The sequence below is a fragment of the Canis lupus genome, chromosome 1 (genome assembly GCF_011100685.1).
Source record: "Canis lupus familiaris isolate Mischka breed German Shepherd chromosome 1, alternate assembly UU_Cfam_GSD_1.0, whole genome shotgun sequence".
Classification (NCBI taxonomy): domain Eukaryota; kingdom Metazoa; phylum Chordata; class Mammalia; order Carnivora; family Canidae; genus Canis; species Canis lupus.
The window spans coordinates 105,745,263-105,761,074 of record NC_049222.1 but is presented as its reverse complement, the minus strand read 5'-3'; the positions used below and the strand labels follow the sequence as shown (position 1 = coordinate 105,761,074).

Here is a 15,812-nt window from a genome sequence, read left to right as displayed (position 1 = left end):
ATCCAGGTAAGTTGCTCTTAACTCCCCTTATCTCTTTAACCCATCCTTCCACCTACCTTCCCTCTGGCAATCATTAGTTTGTTCTCTGTATTTAAGAGTCTACTTTTTTGTTTCTTTTTCCTTCGTTCATTTGTTTTGTTTCTTAAATTCCACATATGGGTAAAATCATAAAGTATTTGTCTTTCTCTGGCTGATATACTTCACTTAGTCTTATACTCTTTAGGTCCCTTCATGTTGTCGCACATTGTAAGATTTCCTTTTTTATGGCTAAGTAATACTCCATTGTGTGTGTGTGTGTGTGTGTGTGTGTGTGTGTGTGTATCATCTTTATCTTTTTTTTTTCAAATTTATTGATTTTAGGAGTAGAATTTAGTCATCACTCACATATAACACCCAGCGCTCATCGCAAGTACCTTCCTTACTACCCATCACTCATTTAGGTCATGTCCCACCTACCTCCCTCCACCAGCCCTCAGTTTGTTCTCTATAGATAAGAGTCTCGTGGTTTGCTTTTCTTTTTTTTCCCTTCCTGTATGTTCATTTGTTTTGTTTCTTAAATTCCACATATGGGGGCACCTGGGCGGTTCAGTGGTTGAGTATTTGTCTTTGGCTCAGGTTGTGGTCCCGGGGTCCTGGGATCAAATCTTCCATCAGGCTCCCTGTCTGCTTCTCCCTCCGCCTATGTCTCTGCCTCTCTCTGTGTCTCTCATGAATATATAAGTAAATTCTTTAAAAAAAAATTTGACGTATGAGTGAGATCCTATGGTATTTGGTTTTCTCTGGCTGACTTATTCCACTTAGCATAATACACTCTAGCTCCATCCATGTCATTGCAAAAGGCAAGATTTCATTCTTTTTGATGGCAGTAATATTCTGTTGTGTATATATTATATATACACACCACATCTTCTTTATCCATTCATCAGCAGGTAGACATTTGGGCTCTTTCCATCAGTTAGCTATTGTTGATAATGCTATGAACATTGGGGTTCACATGCCTCTTCAAATCTGTATTTTTCTATCCTTTGGTTAAATACCTAGTAATGTAATTGCTGTATCATAGGGTAGTTCTATTTTTAACAATTTTTTAAAAAGATTTTACTTATTTGAGAGAGAGAACAAACCTGAGTAGGGAGAGGTAGAGGGAGAAGGACAAGCAGACTCCCCGCTGAGTGTGGAGCTGGACAAAGGGCTGGATCCCAGGACCCCAAAAACATGACCTGAGGTGAAGTCAGACACTTAACTGACTGATCCACCCAGCCACCCCCACATGAAGGCATATTTAAATTAGTTTTATTCTAAGCCCAGATTATGAGAGATTACAGAATGATTCATTGTTCCTTTCTCTCCTAGAAATCAGGAAAGCTGATGATCCTCTGCAGTGTCACTTGCAAAATCGAAGTATTCAGAAGAGTGTGGAACAATGCTATGAACATAATACATTTGCAAATATTCTTAATCAGAGTGAAAGTCATTTCCTGTTAAAGCAAAATTATATGTTTGACTTATGTGAAAAACCTTTAAAATCAAATTTAAGTTTTGAAAGCCAGAGTATAAACTCAAAGAACTCTACTGAGTTTAATGAAAATGGAAAATCCCTTCTTCATTCTAACCATGAACAATTTTATAGTGTAATTAAATCTCCTATAAACGTAAAACCCATCAACAATACTTCCCAGGTTTTTAAACAGCAGAGAACTCACAACATGCAGAAATCCCATGTATGTGGTGAATGTGGGAAAACCTTTGTCATGGTGTCTCAGCTCGTTGATCATCAGAGAGTTCATACTAGAGAGAAACCTCATGGGTGCAATCTGTGTGGGAAAGCATTCTCTAGAAAGTCCAGACTAACTGAACATCAGAGAATTCATACAGGACTGAAACATTATGAATGTACTGAATGTGACAAAACATTCCTCAAGAAATCACAGTTCAGTATACACCAGAAAACTCATTTGGGACAGAAGCCTTATATGTGTAATGAATGTGGGAAAGCATTCATCAAGAAGTGTCAGCTTATTTATCATCAGCGAACTCATACAGGAGAGAAGCCTCATGGATGCAGCCTATGTGAGAAAGCCTTCTCTACAAAGTTTAGTCTCACTACGCATCAGAAAACTCATACAGGAGAAAAACCTTATATATGCAGTGAATGTGGAAAAGGCTTCATTGAGAAGAGACGTCTTGTTGCACATCACCGAACTCATACTGGTGAGAAACCTTTTATATGCAATGAATGTGGGAAAGGTTTCACCTTGAAGAACAGTCTTATCACACATCAGCAAACTCATACAGAAGAGAAATTGTATACATGTAGTGAATGTGGAAAGGGCTTTTCAATGAAGCAGTGTCTCATTGTACATCAGCGAACTCATACAGGAGAGAAACCCTACACATGCAGTGAGTGTGGAAAAGGCTTCACCCTGAAGAGTCCTCTCATCAGACATCAGCGAACACATACAGGAGAGAAACCCTATGTATGTAGTGTATGTGGAAAAGGCTTTACCATGAAGAGTGATCTCATTGTACATCAGCGAACTCATACTGCAGAGAAGCCATATATATGCAATGATTGTGGGAAAGGTTTCACTGTGAAGAGCCGTCTGATTGTACATCAGCGCACTCATACAGGAGAGAAACCCTATGTATGTAGTGTATGTGGAAAAGGCTTTCCAGCAAAGATACGGCTGATAGGACATCAACGAACTCATACAGGAGAGAAGCCCTATATATGCGCTGAATGTGGAAAAGGCTTCACAGAGAAGAGTCATCTCAATGTACATAGGCGCACTCATACGGGAGAGAAACCCTATATATGTAATGAATGTGGCAAAGGCTTAACTGGGAAAAGCATGCTCATTGCACATTTGCGAACTCATACTGGGGAGAAACCGTATATATGCAATGAATGTGGAAAAGGCTTCACCATGAAGAGCACTCTAGGTATACATCAGCAAACTCATACTGGGGAGAAACCATACAAATGCAATGAATGTGATAAAGCCTTCAGGAAGAAGACCTGCCTCATACAACATCAGAGGTTACACACCGGAAAAACTTCCTTTGCGTGTACTGAATGTGGAAAATTTTCTTTGCGCAAAAATGATCTCATTACCCATCAGAGAATTCACACAGGAGAGAAACCATATGAATGCAGTGATTGTGGGAAAGCCTTCACTACAAAGTCAGGGCTCAATGTTCACCAAAGAAAACATACAGGAGAGAGACCCTATGGCTGCAGTGATTGTGGGAAAACTTTTGCCCACTTGTCAATCCTTGTTAAACATAAGAGAATTCACAGATAGTCACTTTGGGATGACCTGTTGCCAGATGTAGGCCCTGAAGATAATAATAGTACGTAATGAAGAATAACAATGCAAAGAATGATATGTTTAGTGATCAATTGTGTCATTTTATATAGATGAAAAAATTTACAAAACTCATACAATCAGCTTTGATGAAAATATTTTAGGACATTGTACATCTAAATCTAAAAAGTACAGTTTGAAATAGATTCTATGAATGTGGCAGATGAAGAAAGCCTTCAATGGGAAGTAGACCCTTTTATATTCATCATCACAGATCATGAATGAATATTTGTTATTGGTAGAAATATAACTGTGGGAAAACCTGTGCCCAGAAGTAAGACCTTAATAGATGTCAGTTCACACTAGACAGGTACTTTCCTTTGGCAATAAATATAGCAGGGCTTGAAGTAATATATTTGCCAGGAAATCCATACAGAAATAACCTAGGAACACATTCAATGTGGTAGACTTTAACAAAGTAGCAAACAAGGAAAGAAGCCTCCCAGAAGTGATGAATGAGAGCATTGTCCTGTCTACACATAACAGATAATATGCCTCAGAAGCATTCAGAATAGGATATTTTAGCTGTATTTCTGATTGCCTTATAATTGATTATATAAATTTTAATAGTGGCAGTTACTCTCACCATGGATTAAATTTTAACATGTACAATACAGGGGGATTCCATACCTGTTTCATTATATATTTAACTTTTGAATTTCTCTAGTTCCAAGTTCCAAGTGCAGAATACTTGAAGTACTTCAAAATGAATATATTCATTTCATATGTATAACTCAATATGTTTAATCAAGTTTATAAGCAGCATCAATTTTGAATTTGAAATAAGTTTAGAATCACAAAAACTGGAATTTTTCAAGGATTTCCTAAGTGCTCTTCAGTCAGCTACTTCCAAAGATAAAATCTTACATAACCAGAGTTCATTATCAAATAGAGGAAAGTGAAATTATTATTATAACACTTCTAACCACAGGATTTACTTGGATCTCACCAGTTTTAACACACTCATTTTTGTTTTGATTTTTACATATAGTTTTAAGAAACTATCATGTAGGTTTGTATAACCAACACCATAGAATGTCTTGTCAACACAAACTCCCTCATGCTATCCATTCATAGTCACGTATTTCTGTGACCCTAACCCCTGGTATCAGAGACAAATTTATAGAATTTGTCATTTATAGACTATGAGAATAGTAGAATCATTTAGCACTTACTCTTTAAAGTTTACTATTTGACCTTGTGGGATATTGGTCTCTTCCCCTTGTTTGTAGCACACACTCCTGAAACCTGTGTAAATTCCTAAATGATGAGTGTGCAAGGAGCATTTATTCCAATGAGGCAACTCTGGGTGGGTTTATGGATGGCTCCTGGATGGGGACTGGTCACTGGAGAGACTAAACCATAGTTAGAAACTTAGAACTTTGAGCCCTGGGGCACCTGGGTGGCTTAGTGGTTGAGCATCTGCCTTTGGCTCAGGTCCTGATGCCAGGGTCCTGGGATCAAATCCTGTATCAGGCTCCCTCATAGCAGTCTGCTTCTCCCTCTGCCTATGTCTCTGCCTCTCTGTCATGAATCAATAAATAAAATCTTTGGGAAAATAAAAAAGAACTTTGAGCCCTACATGTCCCCCCATCCTCCAGAGAGAGGAGAAGGAAATTGAGTCAAAAATTGAGCAATTTTAGGGGGGCACCTGGGTGGCTCAGTGGGTTGAGTGTCTTCCTTTGGCTAAGACCGTGATCCTGGGGTTTTGGGATTGAGCCCCACGTGGAGCTCCCTGCTTGGGGGGGGAGGGGGGAGTCTGCTTCTCCCTCTGCCTGCCACCCCCCCCCACCGCTTGTGTTCTCCCCTCTCTTTCCCTGTGTCAAATAAATAATAAAATCTTTTTAAAAATTTAACAGTTTTACCTGAGGAAGCCTCCGTAACATCCACAAATAGTAGGCGAACTTTGAGGTAGGTGAACACCTTGTACAGGGAGGGTAACATACCACAACTCCACAGACCTAGAAGCTCTGGTGCTTGGAATGGGTCCTTCCAGGTCTCACCCTATGTATCTCTTCATCTGGCTGTTCATGTATATTCTTTATCATCTCCTTTAATAAACTGGTTCAAGTGTTCCTCTGAGTTCTGTGAGCTGCTGCTGCAAATTAATGGAACCAGAGGAGGGGGCTGGGAGAAGCTCCCACTAGTAACCAAGTCAGAAATTAGGCAGACCTGCTGCTTGCCACTGGCATATAAAATGGAGAGGGGGCACACTCTGTAGGGCTGGGCGCTTCACCTGTGGGATCTGACACTATGTCCCGGTAGACCGTGTCCAATCGAGTAACGTTGCAGGACACCCAGCTGGTGTCCTGGAAATCCCTTCAAACATCTGGTGACCAGAAGTGTCCTGTGGCAGGTGTGTGAGTAACGGAGACGCACGAGGAGAGGAAAATTCAACGGAGATCCAGCGAAGAGCACTCTGGGGTCTTTGCATTTGAACACCGGACTTGACGCAAACCCGCCGCATTCACGAGTTTTCTCGGGGTGCCTGCCTAACGGCTCAGGGCACCATCCGCGCGCTGTTTCTTCCAAACTCATGAGTAGAACGCGCCCCACGCCACGTCAGGCTTGGGTAGGTTCCCGTCTCTGGAAAGTAGTTAGCTCTGCGCCTGTGACCCTTTTGAGAAGAGAGGAGGCCCCGCCCGGGTGCCCTTAAGACCGTTTCATTTCTTTCCGCCAGGGAGGGTGGTGGCAGCCATGCCACTCCAGTCAGAAGCGCCAGACATGCTCCGTGAGGAAACGGTGGTCACCTCACAGCCGCGGGCTCTCAGGCCCCAAGCGAGGGGCGCGCGCTTCCTGCAGGACCCGAGGCCGCTAGTCTCCCTCCTGGCAGCCCTCGACGTCCCCATCGCTGGCCCGCGGGGCGCGGAGAGCCTAGCAGTCCGACGCAGTTGGGAGAGCGCGCTGGGGGTCTGGTGCGCCCAACTGGGTGTGGGTCTCAAGCAAGGGGCCCGGCGGGGAAAGCGAGAACGCGCGTGAAGAGTCCCCAGTGTTTGGGGGTTTATTTGGCTTCAGTAGCGGAGGATTGCGGGCGGCGGTTAAGGCGTGGTCTTCGGAGACTGGCGATGAACGGCGAATGGTCAGAGCCTGGGGCCTGTGTGTTAATTTGGCCGTGTGCAGTGATTCAACACGGCAGGTGTGGACCCGCCATCACTGCCTCTCAGGCACCCAGGGCACCTGACAAGGATGGGGGGCTGGGAGGGAAGTGTCTCTGGACCAGGAGCTCTGGGGTGAACATGAGATGGAATTGAGGTCAGTGTTGTTTGGGGAGTGTAGGGCTTGTGTTTTTTGTTTTTAAGATTTTATTTATTTATTCATGACACACACACACACACACACAGGCAGAGGCAGAGGGAGAAGCTGGCTTCAAGAAGGGAGTCCGATGTGGGACTCCGTCCCGGACTCCAGGATCACGCCCTGAGCCAAAGGCAGATGCTCAACCGCTGAGCCACCCAGGCGTCCCGAACACTTTAGTTTTAATTTGTAATTTCCTAATAACAAATTATGTTGATCATCATATGCTTGTTCCCCATCTTTTTATCTTCGATCAAGTGCCTGTTCAAAGTCTTTGCTCATTTTTATAACTGAATTTTCTTGTCGACTTTTAAGAATTCTGTGTTCTGGATACCAGTCCTTTATCAGATATATGACTCATGTGATGGATGCTTAAATTCCTCCCCCCCCCCCCCCCCCAGGGATGTCTATGTGTTCTAGTATGATGTGCTGAAGTCTTTCTTTTCTCCATTGAACAGCCTTTATACCTTTGTCAAACAATTGAGTATATTTGCTTTGCATGGGTCTTCTTCTGGGATCTCTATTCTGTGTGTTTATCTTTTCAAGAATACTACATTACTATAGGTTTATAAGTCTTTTTTTTTTAAAGATTTTATTTATTTATTCATAGAGACACAGAGAGAGGCAGAGGGAGAAGCAGGCACCATGCAGGGAGCCCCACACGGGACTCGATCCAGGGTCTCTAGGATCACGCCCTGGGCTGCAGGCAACGCTAAACCGCTGCGCCACCAGGGCTGCCCGGTTTATAAGTCTTGAAATGCATTGATGTGAACCCTGTATGTATGATGGTTCTTTTTGGCCATAATTGGTTTTGATATTTTCAGTGGAGAAACCCAGCAAACATACTTTACTAGATCAACATTAAGTCATTTTGATACTACTACATATGACGCGATGAGAAAGGGACTTCAAGCCTTAGGTGTCTTTCCAAAATGCATTAACCAACCCAAAAGATGGACAATATGCAAAGGACCTGATCGGTACTCCTCAAAATAACTGAGAGATGAAAAAGACAAAAATGGTCACAGAAATGAGAAAACCAGGCAGCCCCGGTGGCGCAGCGGTTTAGCGCCGCCTGCAGTCCAGGGCGTGATCCTGGAGACCCGGGATAGAGTCCCACGTCAGGCTCTCTCTATGGTGCCTGCTTCTCCCTCCGCCTGTGTCTCTGCCTCTCTCTCTCTGTCTCTATGAATAAAAAAAATAAAATCTTAAAAAAAAAAAGAAATGAGAAAACCAAGGAAACATGATTTCTAAATGCATTATTCTTGGACAAAAAAAAAGAGTAATGAAAAAACTTGTGAAATATGAATAGAATCTAATTTAGTTGAGTATTATACAATTTTTTTCTTAATTTGACAAATGTACCATGATTATATAAAGTGGTCACATGAGAGGAAGTTGAATAAGGTATATGTGAACTCTTTGTGGTACCTTGTGACTTTTAAGTTAATCTAAATTTTTCCAAAAATACAAAGTTTACTAAAAATAGGTATAACAGGACGCTTGAGTTGTTCAGTGGTTGAGCATCTGCCTTCTGCTCGGGGCATGATCCCGGGGTCCTGGGATTGAGTCCCATACTGGGTTCCCCGAGGTGAGCCTGCTTCCCCTTATGCCCGTGTCTCTGCCTCTCTCTGTGTGTCTCTCATGAATAAATACGATCTTAAATAAAAAGATATAATTTATGTTAATTATATCTTTCTTTAAAAAATATTTATTTATTTATTCAGAGAGAGCGAAAGAGAGGCAGAGACACAGGCAGAGAGAGAAGTAGGCTCCATGCAGGAAGCCCGACATGGGACTCGATCCCGACTCTCCAGGATCACACCCCGGGCTTCAGGCGGCGCTAAACCACTGCGCCACCGGGGCTGCCCTATGTCATTTATATCTTAATAAACTGGGAAAAATAGGTATAATTTTGTCACTTAATTTCCCATTGTAAACATATTTCCATATTATAAAATGTATATGCATGTCTCTATGATTAGTAGTAAGCAGCTGTAATAATATCTTGGTGAATTTGTAGGATGGTAACTAGAGCCACATAAAATGTAGGCATTAAAGTGAGGTTTATAAAATCTTCAATTATGTTGTTTCTATTTTGATCCTCTCATTATTCCAAATTCTTAACATTCTCACTGCAAGATTTGTTGTAATTTTTTTTTCTTTTTTCAAAAAGGAATTTATTGGGACACCTGGGTGGCTCAGCGGTTCAGCGTCTGCCTTTGGCTCAGGTTATGAACCTGGGATCCTGGGATGGAGTCCCACGTCAGGCTCCCCCTGCTTCCCCTCTGCCTGTGTCTCTGCCTCTCTCTGCCTGTCATGAATAAATAAAATAAAATCTTAAAAAAAAAAGAATTTATTTATTTGAGAAAGAGAGCATGAGCATTAGAGAGGGGCAGAAGGAGAGGGAGAAGCAGACTCCCCACTGAGAAGGGAGCTTGATACAAAAGGGCATCTCTTTCCGCGGAGGGGTCCTGTTCCCGAGCTACTTAAGTAAACTTACTAAGTTGTACCACGGTAACACTCAAGAATTCTTTCTTGACTACTGTGCTCAACAACCCCAAAACAACTCTGTACCAAAACAACTCTGTACCGGTTGCCCAAAAATCTTTCTGTTCTTAAAAACAGCTTCTTGGAAGCAATTTTTCACCACAAGCTTTCCGTGGGTGTCCGTTTACTCCCTCCACTCTCCACTTTTTTTCCAGAGTTCCTTCCTTGCTGCATCATCCACACCTGAACTTCTACTGACTGTTCTGAAATTTCCTTTTTTTAAAAAAATAGAGTGAAAAAAAAATAAAGAGTGGATAGTATACACTCTGATCTTGTTACTTCCTGCCCCACTCGCGAACACGATTTAGCTCACACCATTCTTGCCTCCGGGATCTTGAGTCTCTGAAAATCTAGTATTTTTCACACGAGTCAACACTGAGGAAATGAGATATGAGTGGCTTCTCACTATCGCGGCCATCCCTAGCTTGCGGCCTCAAACCGCCCCTTTGCCTTGTGCCACATCAGGTGTCCAAACATGGCCGCCCCCATAGCCACAGAGAGCGGGCGCGGACATATTACCTCCCTGAAAATAACAACACATAGTTGTTCGCCATGCTTCAAAGTCTTCAGGTCCTCCTCGGCCGCCATAGGCTGACGAAAATTCGGGGCGACGTTTCCAGCAGAAGTAGTTCGCGGAAGTGTTCGGTTTAGGCTCTCCATTCGGTCTGGAGAAAATCAGGTAAGTACGTGCTTTTATTCCTTGAAGATTTTTTTTTTTCCTGTTTTGCCCCATAGGAGGTTTGTTTTTCTCACAGGATGACATGATGTTCACAGGGTGGAAGTGGAGTAGGGTGAACCTATGTAATTATTGGCGGGGATCGATTGAGCCGAAGGTGAAAGTGAGAGGAACCGGGTGAGAGTCTGACTCACCTGACTGTGGTTGGGATACTGTTGAGGTCATTAAGACGGTTTAGGGTCTGTAGAGACCAACCACCGTGTCCAAGCTGTCGAGAGTTTGGGGTTCTACAGATCGGTCCACTTGTCGGGGGTGCGGGTGGTGCAGATCATTTACGATGATCTAAGCGTCTGGTTCTGGTGGGGGATTTATTTTGGGGCTCAGTGATGTTGAGGCCTCGAGTGGATGCTCATCACATCAGGGTGTCTGGCCCGGGTTTCAGATTCGTAAGGATGTGTGTGATCAGTGTCTGGTACAGAGACATGCATGTGAGGACTGATTGCGGTTCCAACCTCCGCTGCTGGGACAGAGGCTGCAGAGCCCAGAACATAGTTCAAAACCTGGTGTGTGTGTGTGTGTGTGTGTGTGTGTGTGTGTGTGTGTGTGTGTGTGTTTATAGTTTGAAACCCTCTGGTTGTGTATGTTTATAGATCGAAACCCTTTTGGGTGTGTGTGTATGTTCGTGTGTATTACCCTTTTGTGTGTGTGTGTGTGTGTGTGTGTGTGTGTGTTCGTGTGTATTTAAAGCCTTTGTCCAAAAAAAAAAAAAAAGATAATAAAGCCTTTGTCCAGGGATTAACTGCTGATGGAGGGACTAAACCGCCGATCCCGTCCCCCGTCTGTTAGCCGTTGTCTATGTCTGCTTTCCCGCGCGGCAAAGGAAGAATTGAGTCCTTGTGACGAGATTTTAAAAATTATTTATTTATTTATTTATTTATTTATTTATTTATTTATTTATTTATTTATGAGAGAAAGCAGAGAGCACAAGCAGGAAGTGGGAGGAAAGAGGGGCGGAGGGAGAAGCCGGCTCCCCACTGAGCGGGGAGCCAGATTGGGGACTTGATCCAAGGATTCCGGGATCATGACCTGAGCTGAAGGGAGACGCTCAACGGACTGAGCCACCCAGGCGCCACGTGACAGAGATCTTAAAGTTGAAAATGTGTAGTATTTATCCCTTTGCAGAAAATGTTGTCAACCTCTGAACTCCCCTCTTATTACTACATAGCAGCTGTGAACATGGTTGCTTACTTGCCTGACATACATTCACACTTTGTTCTTTGCTAACAGAATTTCCATTTTGTTTAGTATCCGTCCCTCCTGGAAGGTGACCCACATCTCAGTTTATTAGTAAGTACTGGTTGGTTTTAATCATGGTGGTTCCAATTCCCATTGCTAATGATCGAATTTCCGTGAAATGTTCAATTCAAATGTTCTAGATATAAGCAAAAATCTGCTAATGGTTTCTGGAGGAGCATTTTCTCTCTCTCTCTCTTTTGTTTATTTTCTCTCTTTTATGTTAGTAATTCTTTAAATCTTTTTCCGGGTCCCTGATGATACTGAGTATAACCTTAATTTTCATTCCAGTTTCCAATGTTTGTAATTTATTCTTATCTCCATGCATTGGGTCTACTCAGCAATTAGGTGTTAGTGGATATACATGTCCAATTGTTTACCCATAAAATTCACCTGCTATATTGTCTGGAGTTAACATGTTTTCAGGAGGGAGGGTTAGATCATAAAATTATGAATTCATCCAGGCTTAGTGACCTTAAAATGTTCATAGCATTTTTTCAAGATAAAAAAATGTCTATTTTACCTGAGTGATCCATTTCACTACAAATGGGTATGTTTTATTGGTCTTTTTAAAAAAATATTTTTATTTATTCATTCATGAGAGATACACAGAGAGAGAGGCAGAGACACAGGCAGAGGGAGAAGCTAGCTTCATTTAGGGAGCTTGACATGGGACTCCATCCCAGGTCTCCAGGTTCACACCCTGGGTTGAAGGTGGTGCTAAACCTCTGAGCCACCGGGCTGCCCTTATTGGTCTTTTTAAAGAACAGACTTTTGGCGTTGTTGAGCACTTCCATTTATTTGTTAATTTAAAAGATCTACAAGTTAATCTGTATGAAAGTAATATATTTTTATATAAAGCCATCATTGCCCAGGTCAAGAAACAGAGTGCTGCCAGCACCCATAGGTGTGCTGTGAGCCTCTTCCCAATTATATTGCATCTTCACACCCAAAGGCAGTTAATCGTCCAGTTGTTGATAATCAAGCACTTTAAGCCTTTTCTTTACAGTTTTGTCATATTAAAAAAATCATTCCTAATCGTATTTTATTTAGTTGTGCCTATTTCTGTGTGTCAATGTAATTATACTTTATGCATTTTTATTATATTTTTTATAGTTTATTTATTTTTTTAAAAGATTTTGTTGATTCATAAGAGACACAGAGAGAGGCAGAGACACAGGCAGAGGGAGAAGCAGGCTCCATGCAGGGAGCCTGATGTGGGACTTGATCCCGGGACCTCAGGATCATGCCCTGGGCCGAAGGCAGGCACTAAACCGCTGAGCCACCCAGGGATCCCCTTTTAATATGTTTTGATTAAAAAGTCATCTAAGTGCATTGCAGTTGCCCCACTTATTCTCAGTTTCTTATTCTCTCTCTCTCTCTCTTTTTTTTTCTCCTGTTTTGGATGAATTTCTTGTCCTTATATTTCCCCCTTCTGTTAGTATGAAAATTATGTACATTAAGACAATTGTTAGATTTCATCATGACACTAGAAATTATATACAGCACAGAACCTTCTTTTGTCAAATTCTTATGTTAATTAGTACTTTTATACTCTTCTCCAATGATACAAGAATTTTTTTTTTTTACAAATTTATTTTTTATTGGTGTTCAATTTGCCAACATATAGAATAACACCCAGCGCTCATCCTGTCAAGTGCCCACCTCAGTGGCCGTCACCCAGTCACCCCCACCCCCCGCCCACCTCCCCTTCCACCACCCCTAGTTTGTTTCCCAGAGTTAGGAGTCTTTTATGTTCTGTCTCCCTTTCTGATATTTCCCACTTATTTTTTCTCCTTTCCCCTTTATTCCCTTTCACTATTTTTTATATTCTCCAAATGAATGAGACCATATAATGTTTGTCTTTCTCCGATGGACTTATTTCACTCAGCATAATACCCTCCAGTTCCATCCATGTCGAAGCAAATGGTGGGTATTTGTTGTTTCTAATGGCTGAGTAATATTCCATTGTATACATAAACCACATCTTCTTTATCCACTCATCTTTCAATGGACACCGAGGCTCCTTTCACAGTTTGCCTATTGTGGACATTGCTGCTATAAACATCGGGGTGTGGGTGTCCCGGTGTTTCATTGAATCTGATACAGGAATCTTACAGCACTTCAACTTCACTTTCCAATTTATTTACAATATTCTGTATTTTTGTTTTTTATCTATTTAAAACATCCTAAGATATCATAAGACAATAATACATAATTTGTAAGCCAAAGCCTCTGATATGCCCTGTACTTTGGTTTTCAAACTGAAGTGCTTGTATTCACAGACTGTACAAAAGATTTGAAGAGGTACCTGAGCACTCATGGTTTAAAGGAAAACAGTGCTCTATACTCTCCTTCTGTCTTATCTGTTTTATAAAAGTAATCTGCCTGAAATTCCTCTTCTCCTGAGGCATGATGCTGGGGTATATCTCATTTTCCTCTTCTCATGTCACACTCACCCCACTTACATATCACAGAGTGAAGGAAAACCTCCACTGGATTCAGAACCTCAGGCTTTGTTGGCCAGAAGAATAAACTTTCTGGGGCATCAAATAAAGGGACATTTGGTAGTACTGTGGGCTTGTGTTAAAGTGAGTGCTCAAGAGGAATGACAGCATCTGGGCCCATAGGAAATGCACCACTCAGACTACATTGTCTCCTTAACCCATAGGTCCTGATGCCCCAGGAACAAAAGGATCATTTGAAGGAGGAAGAAGTTACAAGCTGTGATGTCAGTTTTTATGGGGACACACCTGACCAAGACAGATTTCTGAAGAGAAATTTAGAGTAGATCCAGAAACACAAAGCAGAGCTTCTCCACTGCCAGCTGTGTTCAGAGAGCAGAAAAAATGATCCAAGCTCAGGTGACTTTGGTTTATTTTATTCTTTCCTTTGTTCCCTAATAGATTTGGAGAGACCTGTAAAAAATCAGTTCCGTTAATCTGAAAAGCATACATATCCTTTGTCTGTCATATACATATGGATAGTGTTTTTAGGTTAATGAGAAGATTAGACTTTTACATGTTATAGAAACTTCTCAATGGATCAATGGATGGATGACTGAGTGCACAATTACCAAATATTTAATTAGGCATTTGTTTCTTCCACAATGTGTCAAAATAAAAACCCTGCTAGATGTCTAGAAACAACCTGTAGAGTGGAAATAAGCAGAAAAATTTTAACATTTCTTCTGTATCATCAAAAAGACAATCACTTCATTAGAGAACACTGTTATTACAGGAATCTCTGACATTTGATGATGTGGCTGTGGAGTTCACCTTGGAGGAGTGGCAGCTTCTGGCCCCCTTTCAGAAGGACCTGTACCGGGATGTGATGTTGGAGAACTATAGGAACCTGGTGTCAGTGGGTGAGGACAGCTGCCCTGTGTCACTTAGAGGGTCCCCATCAGTGCCCTTTCCTTTTTTGCTTCTTAAAGCTCTGTAGTGTTTGTGTTGCTCTGAAGTGAGATTCTTAGTGCCTTCCCTGGCTCCAGAGACATGGGTATCTTCTTCCTTCTCCTGAGTTCAAGCCTTTACTTTGTACATATGTGATATATATATATTATGATGTTTGTATATATCATACACATATATATGAAATATATGTATTTTTGGTCTTCATCTTGAATTTTAGCACAAGCTCCTATAACAGTTGTGATTTTCTTTTTTTTTTTAATATTTTATTTATTTATTCATGAGAGACACAGACTGAGAGAGAGAGTGGCAGAGACACAGGCAGAGGAAGAAGCAGGCTCCATGCATGGAGCCCGATGTGGGACTTGACCCCGGGACTCCAGGATCACACCCTGGACCAAAGGCAGGCGCCAAACCGCTGAGCCACCCAGGGATCCCCCAGTTGTGATTTTCTAAGTTATAAGAGGATAAAGATAAAATGGGTGTCTTTTGTTATTTATATAATAAAACTCAACTACATTTGAGTTTATGTTAATGAAGTGATTTTTAGAAACCTGCTGTATAACCCAAGGATCGGGTCTGGTTGCCAGGGGAACCAACCATTGTTAGAGGGGATGGAGTTCCATCTCTCTTCTGGAGAGGAGAAAAGAGCTGGAGTTTGAATCAGTCACTGAAGGCTAATGATTTAATTTAATTAACCATGCCTACTTAATAAAGGCTCCATAAACACCCAAGAGGACAGTTTTAGAGACCTTTTGAATTGGTGAACAAAAGAAGGTATGGGGAAAGTGCTCAGAGAGGGCATGGAAGCTCCACACCCCTTCTCATATACCTTGTACTCTGTATCTCTGCCAGGTTGTGCCTGGGTTTATAATAAACCAGTAATGTAATAAGTAAACTTTTCCTGAGTTCTATGAGTTCTTCCAGCAAATTAATTGAACCAGAAAAGGAGTCATGGAAATCTGTGATCCATACATATTCTATCAGAAGCTCAGGAAACAACTTGGACTTGTGATTGGGGAAGTCTGAGGGGAGTGGAGAGATTGTGCAGTCTTGTGGGAGTGAAGCCCTAACCTGTTAGATCTGAAGTTATCCCGAGGTAGAGAATGTCAGAATTGAGCTAAATTGTTGGACACCCAATTAGTGTCTTTGGCTGTCACAAAATTCTTTGGTGTGTGAAAACCCCATATATCAGGGGTCAGAAGTGAAGTACTGTAG

The 15,812-nt window shown here is 41.8% G+C and overlaps 1 protein-coding gene across 1 annotated transcript in view; it reads left to right on the top strand.

Annotated features, from left to right (window-relative positions):
* LOC119875920 (zinc finger protein 160-like) overlaps positions 1–15,812 on the top strand; it is a 52,954-nt gene that overhangs the window by 29,915 nt on the left and 7,227 nt on the right. The window contains exons 8-13 of the mRNA XM_038525537.1: positions 1,354–3,304; positions 4,360–4,376; positions 6,049–6,283; positions 6,384–6,504; positions 13,968–14,045; positions 14,422–14,548. Coding sequence (XP_038381465.1) covers positions 1,354–3,304; positions 4,360–4,376; positions 6,049–6,283; positions 6,384–6,504; positions 13,968–14,045; positions 14,422–14,548 — 2,529 coding nt within the window. The remainder of the gene's footprint in view (positions 1–1,353; positions 3,305–4,359; positions 4,377–6,048; positions 6,284–6,383; positions 6,505–13,967; positions 14,046–14,421; positions 14,549–15,812) is intronic.